This window comes from Neolamprologus brichardi, chromosome 8, assembly GCF_056152115.1.
Source record: "Neolamprologus brichardi isolate AB-2024 chromosome 8, ASM5615211v1, whole genome shotgun sequence".
NCBI classification, from domain to species: Eukaryota; Metazoa; Chordata; class Actinopteri; order Cichliformes; family Cichlidae; genus Neolamprologus; species Neolamprologus brichardi.
Genome location: NC_142111.1, coordinates 2,122,511 through 2,142,651, shown reverse-complemented (window position 1 = coordinate 2,142,651; position 20,141 = coordinate 2,122,511). Strand labels below are relative to the sequence as shown.

At 41.1% G+C, this 20,141-nt stretch overlaps 1 protein-coding gene across 1 annotated transcript in view; it reads left to right on the top strand.

The window, feature by feature from the left end:
• dnah9 (dynein, axonemal, heavy chain 9) overlaps positions 1 to 20,141 on the top strand; it is a 206,207-nt gene that overhangs the window by 34,845 nt on the left and 151,221 nt on the right. The window contains exons 17-31 of the mRNA XM_087845253.1: positions 1,105 to 1,301; positions 1,377 to 1,639; positions 1,814 to 1,975; positions 3,881 to 4,103; positions 4,324 to 4,490; positions 7,070 to 7,213; positions 8,408 to 8,567; positions 10,996 to 11,151; positions 12,918 to 13,050; positions 13,141 to 13,418; positions 13,750 to 13,880; positions 13,985 to 14,111; positions 14,539 to 14,691; positions 15,123 to 15,248; positions 19,830 to 20,069. Coding sequence (XP_087701379.1) covers positions 1,105 to 1,301; positions 1,377 to 1,639; positions 1,814 to 1,975; positions 3,881 to 4,103; positions 4,324 to 4,490; positions 7,070 to 7,213; positions 8,408 to 8,567; positions 10,996 to 11,151; positions 12,918 to 13,050; positions 13,141 to 13,418; positions 13,750 to 13,880; positions 13,985 to 14,111; positions 14,539 to 14,691; positions 15,123 to 15,248; positions 19,830 to 20,069 — 2,660 coding nt within the window. The remainder of the gene's footprint in view (positions 1 to 1,104; positions 1,302 to 1,376; positions 1,640 to 1,813; positions 1,976 to 3,880; positions 4,104 to 4,323; positions 4,491 to 7,069; positions 7,214 to 8,407; positions 8,568 to 10,995; positions 11,152 to 12,917; positions 13,051 to 13,140; positions 13,419 to 13,749; positions 13,881 to 13,984; positions 14,112 to 14,538; positions 14,692 to 15,122; positions 15,249 to 19,829; positions 20,070 to 20,141) is intronic.

The following is a 20,141-nucleotide window of genomic DNA, read 5'->3' as shown; positions in this document are numbered from 1 at the left end:
TGCCCATGTTCTGAGATCTTCTCCACACTGTTGAGACTGTGCTGGGAGACACACCAATCCTTCTTGCATAAGCATTCATGGATGTGTTATACTTCCACTTCTCCTTTTCAGGGTCGCGGGGGCGCTGGAGCCTATCCCAGCTGTCATAGGGCGAGAGGCGGGGTACACCCTGGACAGGTCGCCAGTCTGTCGCAGGGCTAACACACAGGGACAGACAACCATTCACACTCACATTCATTCACACATTCACACCTAGTGACAATTTGGATTATCCAATTAACCTATCCCCACAAGCTGCATGTCTTTGGATGGTGGGAGGAAGCCGGAGTACCCGGAGGGAACCCACGCAAACACGGGGAGAACATGCAAACACACAGAAAGACCCCGGCCTGGTGGTGGAATTGAACTCAGGACCTTCTTGCTGTGCGGCAACAGTGCTAACCACCGTGCTGCCATCATTCATCAATCATTTAGGTTTCAGTTTTTTATTTGACCAAAGAACAGAAGTCACATTTAAACCTTGGAGGAAGTTTTATATGGTAGGTAATGTTCACAGTGCAGTCTCTTTTATAATTCAATAATAAACTGAAACACAAGTGCAAAACACAAACAATAAATCAAAAACAATTCAAATAAAAAGTAAAAACATCCTCAAAAACATCCAACTGGATTATAAAATTAGAGGCCATGAAAATGTAAAAGTATTCATTCATATACAGGATAATGTTAATGTTTTATTATTTGATTTAAAAGATTGGGTCAACTCTGATTTTCAAAGGTTGAGTATTTATTAACTCAAACGGCAAGAAAAAACAGCCTGAAAAATCCACGAGAGCCCAATCTGCTTGTGGGCACGACCACATACAGAGTCATGAAGTGTGTGATATGTTTTGGAATAATTCCAAACAGGGGAAGTGTAAAATGTATCTGTAAAAACCTTACAAGGAGCCAATAAATGGATCAACATGGAGCTTTTATAATAAGATCTCAAGTGGCAGTGTTCTGCACCAGGTAGAGCTATAAAACGGTGCTCACAAGCCTTATGGTAGCATCTTAATACTTATTCAAATCATAAAATGTGTGTTGCATTTCCTTTCACTTCAGACCAAAGAGCTGTCATTGCCCCCCTGTTTGAGGCTCAGCTGGATCTGAGGGTTCCTGACATGGTGTTCACTCCCTCTCTGGAGGTTGGGACTAGAGAAAGTTTGTTTGAGCTGGTGGAAGGCCTCATCAATGATGTGTTTGGAATTTCTTCACTGGTGCCACGCCTCGCCCAGCATAGCCCCTCTCCAAACTACCAGGTACAACTAGTTTCATGCAACTCCAACACATGTAGCTGGTCACATTAAGATTTAATCTGGACATTTTTCACTCAGGCTGACATGGAGGACATGGCTGACCTGGCAGACATGCGTAATCTCATCATGGAGCGGATCCAGGCGGCCATGGCAACGTGCTGCGAGTTTCGCAACTCTCTGGAGCGTTACAGCTACCTGTATGTGGAAGACAGGAAGGAGTTCATGCGTCAGTTCCTTTTGTACGGCCAGATTCTCACCAACCAGGAGATGGAGATTTATCCTGACAATAGTGTCTCTGAGAGTCCACCAAGTCTGGGAAACTTTAGAGAGCAGGTTAACAGGTAGGCATTACTCAAGAGGAATGTGGTGTATGTTACATGTTCATCTGAGGACATTTTTAAGTCATATCTTAAAGCAATTCATCTAAAATCTGGATTAAGGTTTTGTTTTCAGTTGAGCATAAACGTAATAGCTTGTTTTTGCTAAACTGCCATCGGTTTGTCTTTGTCCTGTAGTTATGAGAAGATATATGAAGAGGTGCAGGCTCTGGAGCCAGTGCATGTGTTCCTCAGGTGGATGAGGGTGGATGGCCGTAGCATGAAGAGTGCCTTGCTCAACATAATCAAAAAGTGGAGCTATATGTTCAAACAGCACCTCGTTGACCTTGTTACCAACAGGTATGGAACCCAAACAAAGAAAAAAGTTACAATTTTAGCTTCCATCCATTCTCTTCCACTTATCCTTATCAGGGGAAGCCTGGAGCCTATCCCAGCTACCGTAGGGTGAGAGGCAGGGTACACCCTGCACAGGTCACTGGTGTTTCACATGGCTAACACAGTGAGACAGATAGCCATTTGCCCTGTCATTCACACCTGTTGTGGATAGGCGTAGCTTTGGGTCACGTGGTGTCGGTAATAGTAATGGTGATTGCTATATCACCTGTTCACGTCCCGAGGGAATTTTTGTGAATGAGTGGGTGATGGGGGAAGTCGACTTTTGCTGACCGCTCAAGCTTAGAATGTTTTTGATCACTGTTTTTTCTACGGATTTTAAGGATTTGATAACAAATAAAGGAGTTTTAATCTGGAACTTTGACTTACGTTTTAAACAGCGGGCGCGTCAACATTATTCCCCTATTCAGCTGCTCGGCGACTCAAAGGCTTGACAGTCACCAACAGAGATGGGCAGTAACGCGTTACAAGTAACGGTCAAGTTACTTTTTTCAAGTAACGAGTAAAGTACGGGATTACTATTGCAAAAACGGTAATTAGATTACTGTTACTTTCCCATAGGAACGCTGCGTTACTGCGTTACTAAAACCATGATTTTTTTGCGAGAATGTCTCATGACAGTGACGTAAGCGAGTGCGACGTTTGTGGCAACAGCTGTGTGCAGATCAACAATGGATCATATATCGAGTGCAGAGAGAGTATGAGCGTGCAGCGTTTAAAGCGTGGAAGTACTGACCTTACTTTGAGTTTGATTCCATAAAAAGTGACAAAAACATTAGTGTCCGTTGTGCGTGGGAAGAAAACTTCTTTTTACAGCGAAAAAAACCTCTAAACTTCCGAGCAAGCTCCGAGTAGCTACGATGTAATGGGAAACTCACAGAGAAACTCGCGGATTCTTCCACTCACCGCTCATCTGCACCAGGGTAAACCTCCGCCTACCCCACTCCTGCTTTACAGGTGAAAATAGAGCAACACGACCGCTAGTCTTTGACTTTATTTATTTTCTGCTGTGTTTTACTTGCATCTATTTGAAAGACTGAGTGTAAACACAAAAAAAAAATATTTTATGTGCTGGAATGTGCAGAAAATAAGTTTAAATGTTAAACTAATTTCTTCCAGTCAGAGAATGTTGCATATAATTTAATTTTTGCTTGATGCATAAAGTTAAAAGATTAAAACTAATAAAACAAGTTTTAAAAAGAGACTTTTCCATTTGATTACATTTTGTATGATGGATTATGTAGAAAAAGTAGAATTGGGCTGAAAGATCTATCGCTTTATCACCTATTCAGGTTGTAAATCGTGTTTTTAAAAAGTAACTAAGTAACTAAGTAATTAATTACTTTTGAAAATAAGTAATCAGTAAAGTAATGGGATTACTTTTTTGGGGAAGTAATCAGTAATTAGTTACTGATTACTTTTTTCAAGTAACTTGACCAACACTGGTCGCCAATAACACATATCGGGTGTGAATGATAGGGCAGTGCCACTAACTGTATGTCTGGACTGTGGGTGGAAGCTGGAGTAGCCGGAGAGAACCCACACAAACACAAGGAGAACATGAAAACTCCTCAAAACTAGGCCCCGGCCAGTCGAAGTCGAACCCAGGACCTTCTTGATGTGAGGCAACAGTGCAAACAACAGCGCCACCGTGCTCCCAAATTAGCATTTTCAATAAATATAATAAAATACAACACAGTGTCCAATCCAGGTAGACAGGCTAATATTACAGGACTTGTTTTACTAGCTTATGGCTCAAGATAAGATAGATATTAGTGTAAACTAAAATAGAAATGCTGATGTTTGAAACTGTTGGCTCATTAAAATCCTGTTCCCCTGTCCTGTCTCCAGTCTGTTAGACTTGGAGAAGTTTATCACTGTGGTTCAGGCTGGGTTGAGCCAGCAGGTGGAGGAGGGTGATTACGATGGCCTGGTGGAGGTCATGGGTAACCTGCTGGCTGTTAAGGAAAGACAGAATACTACAGACACCATGTTTGAGCCTCTGCAGCAAACCATCGCTCTTCTGAAGGAGTATGAGCAGGAGCTGCCCGATGTGGTTTACAAACAGTTAGAGGTAAGGAGTGATGTTCAGTCATCTCCTATTATTTTCAAGCCCAGATTGTTTAGTCTGTTTTCTCCAGCTGAGACAGAGCAATTTTTCTTCCTTTTTCTTTGCTTTTTTAAATCTCTGTTTCATGCACTTTCTCCTGGCAATCCATCATCTGTCAATCCTGCCCTCCTCGCTTTTCTCCCCCTCTCTGTATCTATCTCTGCATCTGTCTGTCTGTCTGCAGGAGCTGCCAGACAAGTGGGACAATGTGAAAAAGCAGGCAGTGTTGGTCAAGCAGCAGGTGGCACCACTGCAGGCTGTCGAGGTGTCCAGTCTTCGTCGAAAGTGTGCTGCTTTTGATGTTGAGCAACACACATTCAGGGAGCACTTTCGCAAAAGCAAGCTCTTCAGGTAGAAAATCTCTGCTGTGTATAACATGGTGATCAGAAATAATGTGTCTAATCACACATGAAGAAATGTCAGTGTTTCACATGCTTAAAACTTACTTGAAAGAGAGAGACTGAGCTTAGCAATTTCACAAAAAGCAAAACAAAACCAAAAAACGTTGAAATTATATTTGTATTCTGATGTAGCTTGCTTTAGCAGCAAACAAAGTGTTACAATTTTATGTATGCTAGAGCTTGGACATTATTCTGTATGCAAGTAATTTTCCTGAACACAGATATCTTTCTTGAGGTGGAATACAGAGAGAAAAGAAGTACACAATCCTGCAGTTACAGTGTTCTTTTTTGAAACCTGGTTTCCTCATCCCTTTCAGATTTTCTTTGCCATGCTTGAGTTTTTTAACACAAGCCCCTATAGGATCAAGGGTAGTATTACAGGAATGCAGTCAAGCTCAAATAAAGTATCCAGAATCCCATCGGATCTGGGGTCAGTTCAGTTGTCTCGCTGCAGCGGCTGTGAATCTCCTCTATCGGTTAAAAACAAACAAAAGATACATGACAACTGTGCTGAAATTTTAATATTACAACTACATTTATTATATATTATCCTGCCATTATTGTCAATGTGTTCATATTTATATTGCTAAAGATACATTAAAGTTACATTAAAAGGACAATGTAACACTCTCTGGTTCTTTGGACAAAATGTTTGACTATTGGAGTTGCATTGGGTGACTAAAGCTCCAAAAACACCATGTTTGTCTATGATAGAGCATGTGTGTTCATGACAGACATTTTGAGCCTTCCTTGGGACCAGAGATGCCCCCCTTGTAAAACTACACACCAGAGATTGATGCTCCTGGTTCCTTATGGCAGCTGCTGCAAAGGAATGCTTGCCAAACTGCTTTGGCTTGCTGAGCGTATTGTGGGAGTGTTTGAGTGTCTGTTTTAGTGCCACTTTGCCAGCAAATGTGCCAGTGATTAGCAGAAGTCTGTTTGCAGACCTTGCAATGCAGAATCAGAGTTGGCCTTCGGTTCTGACCGTTTGGCAGGGCTGATAGCCATAGCTATAGCTGTTGGATCGGGGTGAAACTCATCATGTCTCAACGATCCTCAAGGGCCGCGTACTTAAAGACCGCTAAGGCCGGAAGTGCGAGGCTTGTGAAATGGGACGGTCTAGCCTCCGTTGCGCTGCTCAGGTTGCCTAGCAACCATGATACTAACAGCTGGAAACGTTTCATACAGCTTTGTTTGACAGAAATGAAGGAGAAAATCTTTTGTTCGTTTGTTTGTTTGTTTCTACATGAGCTTTGATCATTCTCTGTAAGATTAAGCTCAGCTATTGAACGGCGTATATTTTAAAGTAAAGGCTTTAAAACCAAGTTAGTACAAACGTCACTAATGTCACATAACTTTGCTGACATGTGGTTTAATGTTCTTCGTTATTAAACATTTGCACATAAATAAGTGACATCATATTCAGTACTTACTTAAGTTTACTCTTCGGGCGCCCCTCATCCGCCGTTTTTTTCGGCAAAATTATCCACACCCACCGCCTCGCTATGGATTCTGGGATATGTTGGGCCACGAAGTCTACACAGCCACGTCCTTAAAATTCAGGGAAATGAAGGACGTATTTGAGGGCCGCATTTCGAGCAGCCTTCGAATTGGGACAGCCTTCGTCGCGTCGCTGTGACGTAATCGGCCTTAAAATGCGGCCTTTAAGGCTGCAGACCCTGAATTGGGATACAGCCTCAGTCATGACAGTAGCTGAGTTCTCTTAGTTGAGTCAGCTGACAAGCTAATGGTAGTTTAACAGCTAATTGCGGCCTGCTAACAAGCTAATGCTAGTTAGATACTGAAAAGGATTTGTGTTCACGCATTAACCCAAGTTACAGAGTTGTTACAATTTCCCAGATTTATTTATTTATGAGAAAAAGTGGATATTCTCTTAAAATACTGTTGTGCACTACTATTTATTTTATGTAGAATCTAATGTAACTGAAGGCACAAAGATGACAGATGAGCTTATTTCTTCCAATTATTACTCTATTGTCTGCTTCTGCTCGTGCTAAATAAGGGGATGTTGAAGTATAATGTGCCATCTCATTAGAGTTTTCCAGAACATTTCCTGTTTAACTTTCCTTTGGTGATGAAGTTGAGTGAGGACCTTTGAATGTTTAAGAATGTCACCTTCCTAACCTTCTGACTAGATAATAGAGAAGCGTTATCTCGAGGCTCTCACATCCGACAAGGCTAATTGAATCCTAACATAATGATAATTAATTCATAGGTGGAGATGCTTCGTCATAATGTGTAATTGTCAGATTACTTATGTGTGTAATTGGTCTCTTAATAACCTGGTGATTATTTTCCCATTAATGTCATGGAAGTCATTGTTAACTGTCACAGCACTGGGACTCTCCTCTGGTTATCCTGCAGAGGGTATAAGATGATTTTAGCGAAAACCGGAGCCTTTCATTACCTAAACACGGCGTGATTTATACTGAGTTTGTGCAAATGTGTGTGTGTGTGTGTGTGTGTGTGTTTTGATGGGTGCCTGTGTGCGTTCATGCATTTGTCCAGGTTTGAAAGTGAAAGTCCCTGCCAGATGTTGGATGCATTCCACCAGCAGATCCAGGAACGGGAGGCAATTATGGCCTCTCTGGTGGAGTCTGCCAGCCTGTTTGAGGTCACTGTGTCAGAGTACAGACAGCTCCGACAATGCAGGTAAATGAATAAGAAAAAAATAAACAAACATCACAAGACACTAATACATTTAAAACTAATTTAGAGTCATTAATTTAACAGAGATGCTCTCTTGCATTCAGTATCTGAGCTGTTTCATGTCAGATTACCGTATTTCCCGGACTACAAAGCGCACCTGAATATTAGCCGCACAAGCTAAAATCAGGGGAAAATCCTGTTTTGTACATACATTAGCCGCACCTGACTAAAAGCTGCAGGTGTTTCAATGTTGACTTATCATATGTGAGAGAATATGCACAAAGCGAATTGTCAGGAAAGAGATGGCTGTTCGGAGACACACCCCTTTTATTAATATTTTGAAAAACAAGTTATGCGTACATATTTGCATAACTTTTTAGGTATATGTACAAGCAGCGGTAATTACAAGTACGAAACATGTACTGTGCTTCATAAACGAGTAACAAATGTAGTACATAACAATAACCTACAGCACACCAGAAAAATAGATTCGGCCTACCTTTTAGGCTCAGGTGCAGTGACACGGCTTTAACAAGAAGAAAAGTCAGTCATTCACCACCATCTTTCTCTTCTTCCTGCGCACTAAAACCACCAAAGTCCTCTTCTCCAGTGTCGGATACGAACAGGCTCAGGATGGCTTCGTCATCCACTCTCCGCTTCTTTCTTTCGTTGTCACTTTCAAAACCAAACAAATCCTCGTTGTCAGTGTCAGAGTCGAACACCCTCTGAAGGGCCGTGGCGGTGTCTCCATCATGCAGCAGTCCAGCCCTTCGAAATCCGTTAGTGATCGTGGATGTTTTCACACTTTTCCACGCTGTCAGATTCCACCGGTGGAGTTGAGCATAACTTGCTTTTCGCAAGTTTATCGCCGCTCGTCATCCAGCGCTACTTTGAAGTTTGTTTTTTGCGCTACTTGTACGGCAATATGTTGCCCGGCGGATGGACATGTGACCAACATACCACTCTTGAACCCCGATACTGTGTGTCTGATCACATGCCCTTCCGCCAGGCAACGTAGTGCCGTACAACAGCGGAGCAAACAAAACAAATCGTCTTACGATATCACAAAAATCATGGACAATCCATAGAAAAGCCGCACCTGACTAAAAGCCGCAGGGTTCAAAGCTTGTGCAAAAAGTAGCGGCTTATAGCCCGACAATTACGGTAATCAACTTTGTGCTCTGTTTCATTCTCAAGGCATGAGGTGGTTCTCTTGAAGGAGCTTTGGGACATGATCACCATGGTGGAATCCACCATGACAGCATGGAGGACAACTTCCTGGAGAGAGATCAACGTGGAGGACATGGAACTGGAATGTAAACGATTTTCCAAAGAGATTCGCATGTTGGATAAAGAGGTGAGAGGAGAGACGTGAATATTAAAAGTCAAAATACTTATGATCCACAAAATTTCTTTTTCAAACATCCAATATGGGAATTTTACCGATGCTGAATTGGAAACAATCTTTGCATACTTCACATACTTGCATAAAAATCTCTGAAATTTAAGCCTTTTTTTCAGTGCTCAACTGTGATCAAATTTCCCACCTCACACAGCACGATGCTGGAAACAGCAGTGAAACATTCAGCTCTTCATCTAACATATCGCTCTGACTCCCTGCTCAAACCAGCGTGGTACGTCCTGAGATTTGATTTTCACCGGGTGGAATCCACATGCTTGAACCAATGACTTGGTGGTGTTCCAGGGTAGGATAACAGAGCCCTCTTTTCCAGTTCTTCCATGTATAAGTTGGCCACAATGGGTCAAACTGACCGTTGTATGTGAAATATGTGGAATGACGACACAGATCCAAGAGCAGACACATTGGTCGGTGCTGAGAGGGATCCCGTTGCTGAGGCTGGGGTCATCCTGTAATCTCTTACAAACTGCCTCAGTGACTGGAACATCATACTCTCACTTTCTCAACAAAATCCAAGGTGTTCTGGATGTGGTGTTCAGAGCTGCCAACCAACACGTTGAGGATCGAAGCGAGACACTTTGAGATGAATTAGGTGACTGAGTTGCTCATACAGATATGTGTCTTCGGTAAACCATACAGACTTGGTGTAGCTTACCCCCGGGTATAACCTGTGGTATCAGGTCCAGTCAATAGCATTGTCTTGTTCTGACTGCCTCAGACACTCTATCCTCTTGCATTGTATTTCTTGTAACTATTTCCTAATGAAAGTGGACTTTGGATTGGTGGGTGCTTTTAATATGAAGATGCAGTAGTAAGAAATCCTCAGACTGTGGTAATGTCACAGCAGATGCCGTGTTCATCCATCCATCTCTTTCCTTAACCAGTCATTCAAATAACAGTTGCAGGGGGCAGGAGCCTATCCCAGCTAACAAAGAGCGGGAGTTGCGGTTCTTCTAGGACCGATCATCAGTCAGTAACACATTATAAACTTGGCCAACACATTCATCCTCGCATTCACACCGACAGATAATTTAAGATCTCCACAGGAAATATATAGATGTGTTGTATAGGGATGGGTATCGTTTAGGTTTTATCTGATACCGGTGCCAAACCGGTACTTTTGAAACGGTGCCGGTGCTTAAACGGTGCTCAAACCGGTGCTTAAAGAATGGAGAACACAAAATTGGTCCAAAAACCTCTCATGTTCGGCTGTTTTTTGTAAAAAGATAACAATGTTAGCCTTTTCTGCAGCTATAGGGCATATATGGTATCACTCTTGGCTGGAAGCAGCTTAAACAATGGAAAAAACACAAACTTTGTCCAAAAACCTCTCATGTTTAACTGTTTTCCACTTTTTCTTTGGTCATTTTAGCCTTTTTGTCCAGGGTGAAGGGAGTATCTGCCATCAAACAAGAAGACAGCCGCATGTAGCTATGATGATGTTTGCTAGTTCACCTTACATGCATTAATGTAATAACGTGGTTAGCCTACTCAACGTAAATTACACATGAACAACATTAAGCTACTCACGCAGAGAAGAACGGCTGCTGCTGCATCATCATCCTCATCATTTCTGCTACACTGGCAGGGCTAGGGGCCAGGACTCTCCTCTTTGGGTTTTTGGGGGATGTTGCTAATTTCGGGTCCAATAACAGGCACCACACCCGCAGTAGATGTGCTCTGTGTGAGGTCTCGCAGCAAGCTATCAAATACGGTGCATTTCTCGGCTTTTAAAAAAAAACACTATGCGTCGCCAGGTGTTTCATCGGATTCGAGGTGTTACCTCCTTTGACAGTATCACAGTATCACCTTAAAGCACTTGTTGCATGATGGTGAGTTTGCATCTTTTGCTGTGAAGTACAGCCAGACTTTTGACCGCTTCGCCTTGGGTATTTTTAATCTGTAGCTCTGCTCTAAAAGAACGTACGCACCTGGGCCCGCCTACTATCCTCGGAAACGTAAAATGATTGGCTAGAATCTAAAGTGTATCACAGCTCAGGAAAAAAAAGCACCGAAATGTGCGCTGCTTTTCGGTCTGGTTACTACCATTTATGTCATACCCATACCCATCCCTAGTGTTGTACATAGCAATTGAATATATATTTACAGTGCTGTTGTATCCATGTCCATAGAGTTTTCTTTAGCATAATACCGTAAGGACACAGTAAATAATAATAATGTTAATGTAAATTTGTACATTAGGCCCACAGGAATATAAAGCAGCAATAAAGAATGGAGTGAAATCAGGCATTTAAGGATTTCAATGTCTTGCTCAAAGTAAAAAAAGTACAACTCAGAATAAATCCTGAACTGCTGTTTAAAGCTGCTTTCCTCTGTCCTAAATATGTGGCCTTGTGTGTGGCAGGTTAGAGCGTGGGAGGCCTTCACAGGGTTGGAGAGCAGGGTGAGGAACCTCCTCACCTCCCTCCGGGCTGTGGCAGAGCTCCAGAATCCAGCCATACGATCCAGACATTGGCATCAGTTAATGGCCGCTACTGGAGTCCGCTTCACCATGGACCAGGTTTACAGCTTATTCTAATTTTTAAAAAACCCAACATGTTGTGGAGTTTCATTTAGAGCATTTTAACATTATTATCACACTAGCTGCAGGATTGTTTTATTCAGGTCCAAGCAGATGTGGTAATATTTTAATTGAGCTTACACACATAAGCAAATTCATTCTTCAGCTCCTCTTTGGGGTAGTTTGTGCTGCAGAAGTTAAGATGATGGGTTTTTACAGCTTTTAAGTTGTACAAAAATGTATCACAGAGGCTAACTGATCTGCTTTGATCTTTTTTTAATATATAGATTTATATAGTGCTAGCTTTGTAAGGCTCTGACAAAATCCTCTCTTATACACATTCAGCTGGCTGCAGCAGGGATTTGCTCGACTACCATCAGAGTTGGTCTACAGCTGCTAACCTATTCTGACAGAGTAGCATCGGCAGCATCACCTGCACTTTTTTTAATGCAACACAATGCATAAACATTTGTCATCTGTCACATATTAAAAACTGACCAAATGTGCCATCTCATTTGTTTTTCCATACTATTACTTATTTAATAAATTAATCCAGATTTAATTGTATAGTACGATTTTAGAGCAACAGTCACCTCAATACCCTTTATATTGAAAGGTAAAGACCCTGCAATATTAGATAGACCTATCATAACTATGACATAATCCTCCATGAGCAGCACAAGCAGCAAGAAGCCAACGAATACTACCGAAGCAAAACTAACATTTTCTTCACTTTTGTAAAAGAAAATTCTAGCAGTTATTCTTGAGGTACTGCTGACAAAAGAACTGCAGGCAGCTCAGTTCCTGGTCCGTGGCTTTGTTGTACAGTGGCTAGGCTCGCCACTCAGCACGGAGCTTCCTGTTTTAAACCTTAAATGGGGCCTTCCTGGAATCCTTTAAAAAACAGTTAAAAACTTTACTGTTTAAACAAGCTTTCTGTTGACCAATGCTTTTTACATTTTTATATTTTTAATTTACATTTAAACTCTATATTGTGTATATTGTGCATTTTGCTATTTATCGTACTGTTTATTTTAATCTCTGTGTGCAGCGCTTTGTGACTACCTGTCTATGAAAAGCGCTTAATAAATAAACTTTACTTTACTTACCCATATGGAAAAGAAATAGTAAAAACGTACATGATTTACTCATGAAAGTGGCCACTTTCTCATTACTTTCATATATTTTTTTAGTAAGTATACAAAACATACAAGTTTCATTATATAATTTTTCAAGGGATCTTATATGTTTTTCACTCTTGTATGCTTTTCATACAAGTTTCATACAAGACAGATACAAACTTTATAAGATTTATATATATCTTTTCCATATAGGTACTTACTTACTTACTTACTTTCTGTGTGGAGTTTCCATGTTCTCACTGTGATTAATTTAATTATTAATTAATTTAATTAGTGATTCTAAATTAGCTGTGGTTGTGAGTTAGATGCAGTCCTTTAAATAGGTCTAAATTTTAGTGATCAGTGAGACTAAAAAAGGCTGTGGGTGATAAGAGGTCAACATCATAGTCTGTGAGTAACTAAGCAACCTTTGCTTACAGGTAACATACATGTCTACTTGTAGGTGACAGAGTTTGTACAGTTAGCCCTTGTTCATTATAAAAAATGGATGTCTGCTTTTGATAAATATGTGTGTCCATGTTACTCTGAAACTAGCTAGTATTTACTGTTACTATGACTCTAATATCACCAGATTTGAGTTCTGGGTATTGTGACATAAGCAGTGACGTGGCTGTCTGTGAGCAGGAGACCACTCTGGCTGATCTGCTGCAGCTCAACCTGCACTGCTTTGAAGACGAGGTGAAAGGCATCGTAGACAAGGCTGTTAAAGAGATGGGGATGGAGAAAGTCCTGTCGGAGCTCAACTCCACATGGACAGGTACAGAAACACGAATTTTTAACTTCTAACAGTGAATTTTAATTGTTTCTTTTCTACCTGCTTATGATGTACTGATGGACTTTATTGCAGGTATGCAATTCCAGTATGAGCCCCACCACAGGACCAAGCTCCCTCTGCTCCGTGCAAATGAGGAGCTGATTGAGACGCTGGAAGACAACCAGGTCCAGCTGCAGAACCTTATGTCATCCAAGTATATCGCACACTTCCTGGATGAAGTATCTTCATGGCAAAGCAAGCTATCTGTGGTCGACTCCGTCATCTCCATCTGGTTTGTGGTTCAGCGGACTTGGAGTCACCTGGAAAGCATCTTCCTTGGCTCTGAGGACATTCGCTCACAGCTGCCTGAGGTTACACACCAAGCACACACACACACACACACACAGTTCATACAGTTCTATATTTCAGGTATCCGTCAGTGTCAAGCTTATATACATGCAAGCCTCAACCTGCGCCCCAGTTGTTGCCATATGAACCTAGGCAGCATAACTGTAATAGCTGTTAATTAAGAATCCATTAATTAGACTTACTTAGTTTAAGAGCTGAGATTACACAACTTTTAATTGCTCCCGTGATGTTCGGGCTGTGCTTAAGCCCAGATGTTTGCTATTAAACCTCTGATTCTCCCTCTTTCTTGTGGGAATCAACGCCTGCCGGGCTCCCTCATGAAATCCTCTGCAGGACTCCAGGCGCTTTGAGGGGATTGATGCCGATTTCAAAGAGCTGGCGAACGCTATGCACGAGACGCCCAACGTAGTGGAGGCCACCAACAAACCAGGCCTGTTTCGTAAACTGGAGGACATCCAGAGCAGGTGAAAGTTCAGCCAAGATCAGCGGCTCTCTGTTTCTTCCCCATACGTCTCACACAAACACACACACACATACTGACTCTGCATGTGCTGTGCTATTTCTACAGGCTTTCTCTGTGTGAAAAGGCTCTGGCAGAATACCTGGACACCAAGCGTCTGGCCTTTCCCAGATTTTACTTCATCTCTTCAGCTGATCTGCTGGACATCCTGTCTAATGGGACCAACCCACACCAGGTGGTTTCACAAATTTATGCCCAAGGGATGGCAGTGAATTTAACGCTTCAGTCTGTTCACACAGATGATAAAAAACAGTACTAATGTTTTCAGCTCTTTCTACAATTTACTTCACTAACAGTTTTCTAAAACTATGCTCCATCGTGTCATTAGGCTTTTGACTCACTGCTGCTGAATTTTGTAGTACATTTAGTGCCCACACAGGGGCAATGGTGCTTATAGTTTTGTATGTTACTCCGACCTCCATCATGAGTGCACTGTTTTTTTTTTTTGTGTCCTCAGAAAAATAAATAACTGTTAAAAACAACTCGCCATCAAAATCTCTTTCATCAGCAGCTAGCAGAGGTGTAGCAGGACACTGGTCCTGAAAAGCAACACTGTAACGTTTCAAAGCGTGAGTGTAAATTGATCCTGTGCGTTTGCTCAGGTCCAGAAGCATCTGTCCAAGCTGTTTGACAACATGGCTAAGATGCGATTTGAAACAGATGGAGAGGGGAATCCTTCGAAGATTGGTCAAGGCATGTACAGCAAGGAGGAAGAGTATGTCCCTTTCAATCAGGCCTGTGACTGCAGTGGACAGGTAAAAGGAGCCTCGGATATCATCATTTCTAGATGGATCCGAATGCTGAAGACGTTAATGGTGTTTATCTTTGTGACTTACTGCTGACATTGACAATTTTTCGAACCAGTCCCTTTCTGTAATGATAGGAAATACACACACACACACACACACACACACACACACACACTCACACTCACACATTTAAAAAAATATATATAGAAAGAATCTGTTTTGCCCCTGGAGGTTTTGCATTTAAAGCTCATCAATTCATTCATTTTCCATTATATCCCGTAGTGTTTGCCTGACTCCACTTCCACTTTAATGCTTATTAATGGCCTCATTAGGGTCCACTGATAAGAGAGGACATCGGCGCTCATGTGACACACATTGCAATATTTTTTTGGTTTTTGTATTCAGGGATTTGCCTGTTTTTGTGTTTTTTCTGTAAGGTGGAGATGTGGTTAAACCGGGTGCTCGACACAATGCGCTCCACAGTTCGCCACGAGATGACCGAGGCAGTAATAGCCTATGAGGAAAAGCCTCGGGAGCAGTGGCTGTTTGACTATTCAGCTCAGGTAAATAGGTTCGGTTTGATGTACGATGCTGTGAAAAATATTTTCCCCCTTCCTGTGTTCTGTAACTCAAGCTTTCAATTTTTTCAAGTCTCTCAGATCGCTGTGGATGAATGCCCCACTATTCTTTGCAGAATTGTTTCAATTCAGCCTCACTGGAAGGTTTCCAGACATGAAAGACCTGTTTTAAGATCACGCCAAAGCATCCCAATCCAATTTAAGTTCGGACTTACAACCAACCCAAAGCCATGGAAGTGCTCTCAAGCAAAGCAAGAGAAAGTAACCCCTCAGACCCCATTCCTACACACTACCAATGTTGGTCAAGTTACTTGAAAAAAGTAATCAGTAACTAATTACTGATTACTTCCCCAAAAAAGTAATCCCGTTACTTCACTGATTACTTATTTTCAAAAGCAATTAATTACTTAGTTACTTAGTTACTTTTTAAAAACGCGATTTACAACCTGAATAGGTGATAAAGTGATAGATCTTTCAGCCCAATTCTACTTTTTCTGCATAATCCATCATACAAAATGTAATCAGATGGAAAAGTCTCTTTTTTTTAACTTGTTTTGTCAGTTTTAATCTTTTAACTTTATGCATCAAGTAAAAATTTAATTATATGCAACATTCTCTGACTGGAAGAAATTAGTTTAACATTTAAACCTATTTTCTGCACATTCCAGCACATAAAATAATTTTTTTTTTGTGTTTACACTCAGTCTTTCAAATAGATGCAAGTAAAACACAGCAGAAAATAAATAAAATCAAAGACTAGTGGTCCTTTTGCTCTATTTTCACCTGTACAGCAGGAGTAGGGTAGGCGGAGGTTTACCCTGGTGCAGATGAGCGGTCAGTGGAAGAATCCGCGAGTTTCTCTGTGAGTTTCCCATTACGTCGTAGCTACTCGGTGCTTGTTTAGGGTTTTTTTCGCTGTAAAAAGAAGTTTTCTTCCCACGCACAACGGACACTAATGTTTTTGTCTCTTTTTATGGAATCAAACTCAAAGTAAGGTCAGTACTTACACGCTTTAAACGCTGCACGCTCATACTCTCTCTGCACTCGATATATGATCCATTGTTGATCTGCACACAGCTGTTGTCACGAACGTCGCACTCGCTTACGTCACTGTCATGAGACATTCTAGCAAAAAAATCACGGTTTTAGTAACGCAGTAACGCAGCGTTCCTACGGGAAAGTAATGGTAATCTAATTACCGTTTTTGCAATAGTAATGCCTTACTTTACTCGTTACTTTAAAAAAGTAATCTGATTACAGTAACACGTTACAAGTAATCAAGTAACGCATTACTGCCCATCTCTGCACACTACAACTCTAATCTGATGAAGCCGAAAAAGGGACGTCACTACCGCCTGCAAAGGAGTCAGGAGTTTTTTGTAACCTCAAACTCTTCCATGGATGACATTTTTGCCCAGTTCCTATTCTTATTGAATCACGAACACTGACCTTATCTGAGACAAGTGAGGCCTGCCATTCTTTAGATGTTTTGTGATCATTAATGCACTGTCAAAGCAGTGATTTAATACTGCTTCAATACAGTCAAACTTTAATACTGTAATTTCGATGTCTCACTATAGGATGTGCCTCGTATAGTTCCTCATTCTGCCAGTCCTGATTGGCTAGTGATTGCAGTGACCACGTCGGACATAACATCGCACCCTTAAGTCACTTGTGCTACTACACAGACATAATTAAAACACCTTTTCTCACTTCAGAGCAAATCTGAACCTGTATATGGGTTATAGAGTCTCAATTTCTCATAGTGAGACATCAAAAGAAATGCTAGGAATGAAAACTTGAGGTTACTCGCATCATCCCAGTTCTCAGAGAAATTCATCAGAATTTAATCATTTAAAAACTGGTAGTTTTGTTATGTATTTAATCTGGTTATCTCTCTAAAAAGTAAAATTTGTTTGATGATCTGAAACATGAGAAATATACAAGTAAAAAAAACAGAAATTGAAAAGAGGACAAATATGTTTTCACTGATTTAACTGCTGACATCTATTATTTGGACTGGTACCAAATTCCTGTCTGGGCCTCTCATAGTTACTTTCACAAGCTTAAAAATCCTTTATATAGCCAATGTGTGACTGTGATAATAGACCACTTATTCTTACCTGAAAATGCTACATACCAGATATCACTGATTCATGCGTGGCTACAGATGGAAGTTAGCGTGGTCACTTCCTACCTCTTGGTCTGATTTAGGGTTGGATGATCCGCTCATTGTTTTGATTATACTAAGGCTGGGAAGTTCAATATGCACAGCAGTGCTATAAGTGTGTAACTCATACACATGCATGCCTACACACCTATGACATTTATCTCAGTTATATGCAGAGAGATGAATTGAAACTACAGCAACGTAGATTCATTTTTTATGAATCTCATAAAAATGATCATATTAATTTAATGCATCATTGATTAGTTATTGTCAATAACTTTGGTAGATATCATCATCACAGCCTCAGTGTGATTATTGTTCACATGATAATTTCTTTTATTTGTTTGTTATTTTCAATTGAGTCCTGTTATATGAAGCAAATTCCACATTTCTGGGATATCTGGCTTATCTGGCTTCACTTACTCTAACATCAGCAGTGTTGCTAAGCAGTCCGCAAAATGGCTATGAACTGAGTTATTTGATGAGGCCAACCCGGGGTTTCCACATCTGACTTTGAGGGCGTTCACAAATATGCTTCATGAACAACCTTAACTGCCCCTCAAACTGGGTGGTGGTACCAAATCTACAGAGAATAGCAATTGTAAAAAAAAAGTTAGGCCTTTATAGCAAAGTTAAAATCAATTCCATGATCAATAGTGTTCATGGAGGCAAGGATAAAAATATATGTAGCTTAAATTATTCCAGAAGTAACTGACAAAGACTGAAGGTCAATCTTTTAGTAATCCAAATTAATTTTTTGGGCAGGCTTTAAATTAAAAACTTAAAGTTAGCAATAAAAGCAGAACGGTCAAAATCAAAGCAGCAAAGCAGCAGAGACATAGAAATCTTGCCTTTTGAAAACAGCCTCTTCTAGATTTCCCACATACTCATTAGCATTTATTGTTAGATGCTATTGAGTTGTTTGATCTTCTAGCTCTTTCAATCTTCATCCCCAAAGTTTGCAACACAAGCCCTTTGTCATTTTCACAGACTTTTGAAAGCTCCCTTCAGAAAACTGCAAACTTCAGAGTGACAGAAACGTTTTTCATTTTCTTACTTTTCAGTACGATTAGAATGTCCTAAATAAGTGAAGTGCTCTATTAAATGGTAAATGGCCTGCATTTGTATAGCACTTTACTCAGTCCCTAAGGACCCCAAAGCGCTTTACACTACATTCAGTCATTCACACACTGGTGATGGCAGCTACATTGTAGCCACAGCTGCCCTGGGGTGCACTGACAGAGGCGAGGCTGCCGGACACTGGCGCCACCGGGCCCTCTGACCACCACCAGTAGGCAAACATGGGGTTAGTATCTCGCCCAAGGATACTTGGCATGCAGCCTGGAGGCAGCCTGGGATCAAACCACCGACCTTCTGATTAGTGGCTGACCTGCTCTGCCACCTGAGCTACAGCCACCCCAATTACAATTAGATGTAGCTGTTTAGCTGCTGAATAGTTTTGGATGTGTATAACAAGCTACTCCTGAAGTCGTTTGGCACAAACAAAGCTGTATTTATTTGTGACGCCAGCTGTGCAATACATCATCGGGTGTTCTTCAACCAATAAAAAAATAAAAAAACGGGCTTTTTTGCAAAGAATACATTATAGTGAAATTGTTTATTTTACAAGGATAACAGATGTTACATAAACCATACAACAGCGTATTTATAGCCTGAGATAGTTTGTAATGCCTGTATATCTGTATATTTGTATGGTCACACAGTAAATCACACACAGCTTTATTCTCCCTTTCGACACTAAAGAGGACCATGAATTACAAAATGAACACGATGCTCTTTCATTAACAGTAACTAGTGCTTGAGACCATAAGTTTATCAGAAAAGTATTTACTGAGGTCATAGGTTAGGGGAACCCAAGGATGTTTCTCTTGTAGACTCTCTTTGTGACCAGTGATGCTCCTTGTTGGTCATTGGATAGAATGCTTTCTTTTGGCTTGCATCACCCAGAAGCTAAGCTCATCTTTATTAGCTCATCTGTATACCTGATTTCTGCATACCCTCCAACCCTACCCTTTCCAATTGCAAAGGTATTAGGAGGCTTCAACTGGAATTATTTTTAAATGCCAAGTCCATTAATACCCAGACAAAACAACACCTGCTCAGTCCATGTAGCGTTCCTTAAAGCTGACTCTCCACATTTGTCGGGAACAACAGCCAAAAAAAATCTGTTTGTCAGTTCAAATATTCCTTTACATCTCTTTCCAATGGTGGGGGTTTTTATGCAAAAAACATACAGGGCCATATGTTTTGTGTGCCTTTGTTGGCACAATTCCTAGATTTGTTTTACATTTAGATGATGTTTTAGCTCAAAGTGAATACAAGTAAACTACCAGAGAGAATCAGAGTGGTTTCGATGTCTCTGACTCCCTTTTCAGGTGGCTTTGACCTGCACACAGATCTGGTGGACGTCTGACGTCGCTATGGCTTTTGCACGTCTTGAGGAGGGCTACGACAACGCCATGAAGGAGTACTACAAAAAACAGGTCTCCCAGCTCAACACTCTTATCTCAATGCTGATTGGCCAACTTACACCGGGTGATCGGCAGAAGGTCATGACTATCTGCACCATCGATGTCCATGCCAGAGACGTCGTGGCCAAGATGATCACTCAGAAGGTGAGAGGGTCACGAGGGATACGTCTGCCAGAGCCAGTGCTCAAAAAATCTTATGCAGCTGCTGTATTTGTT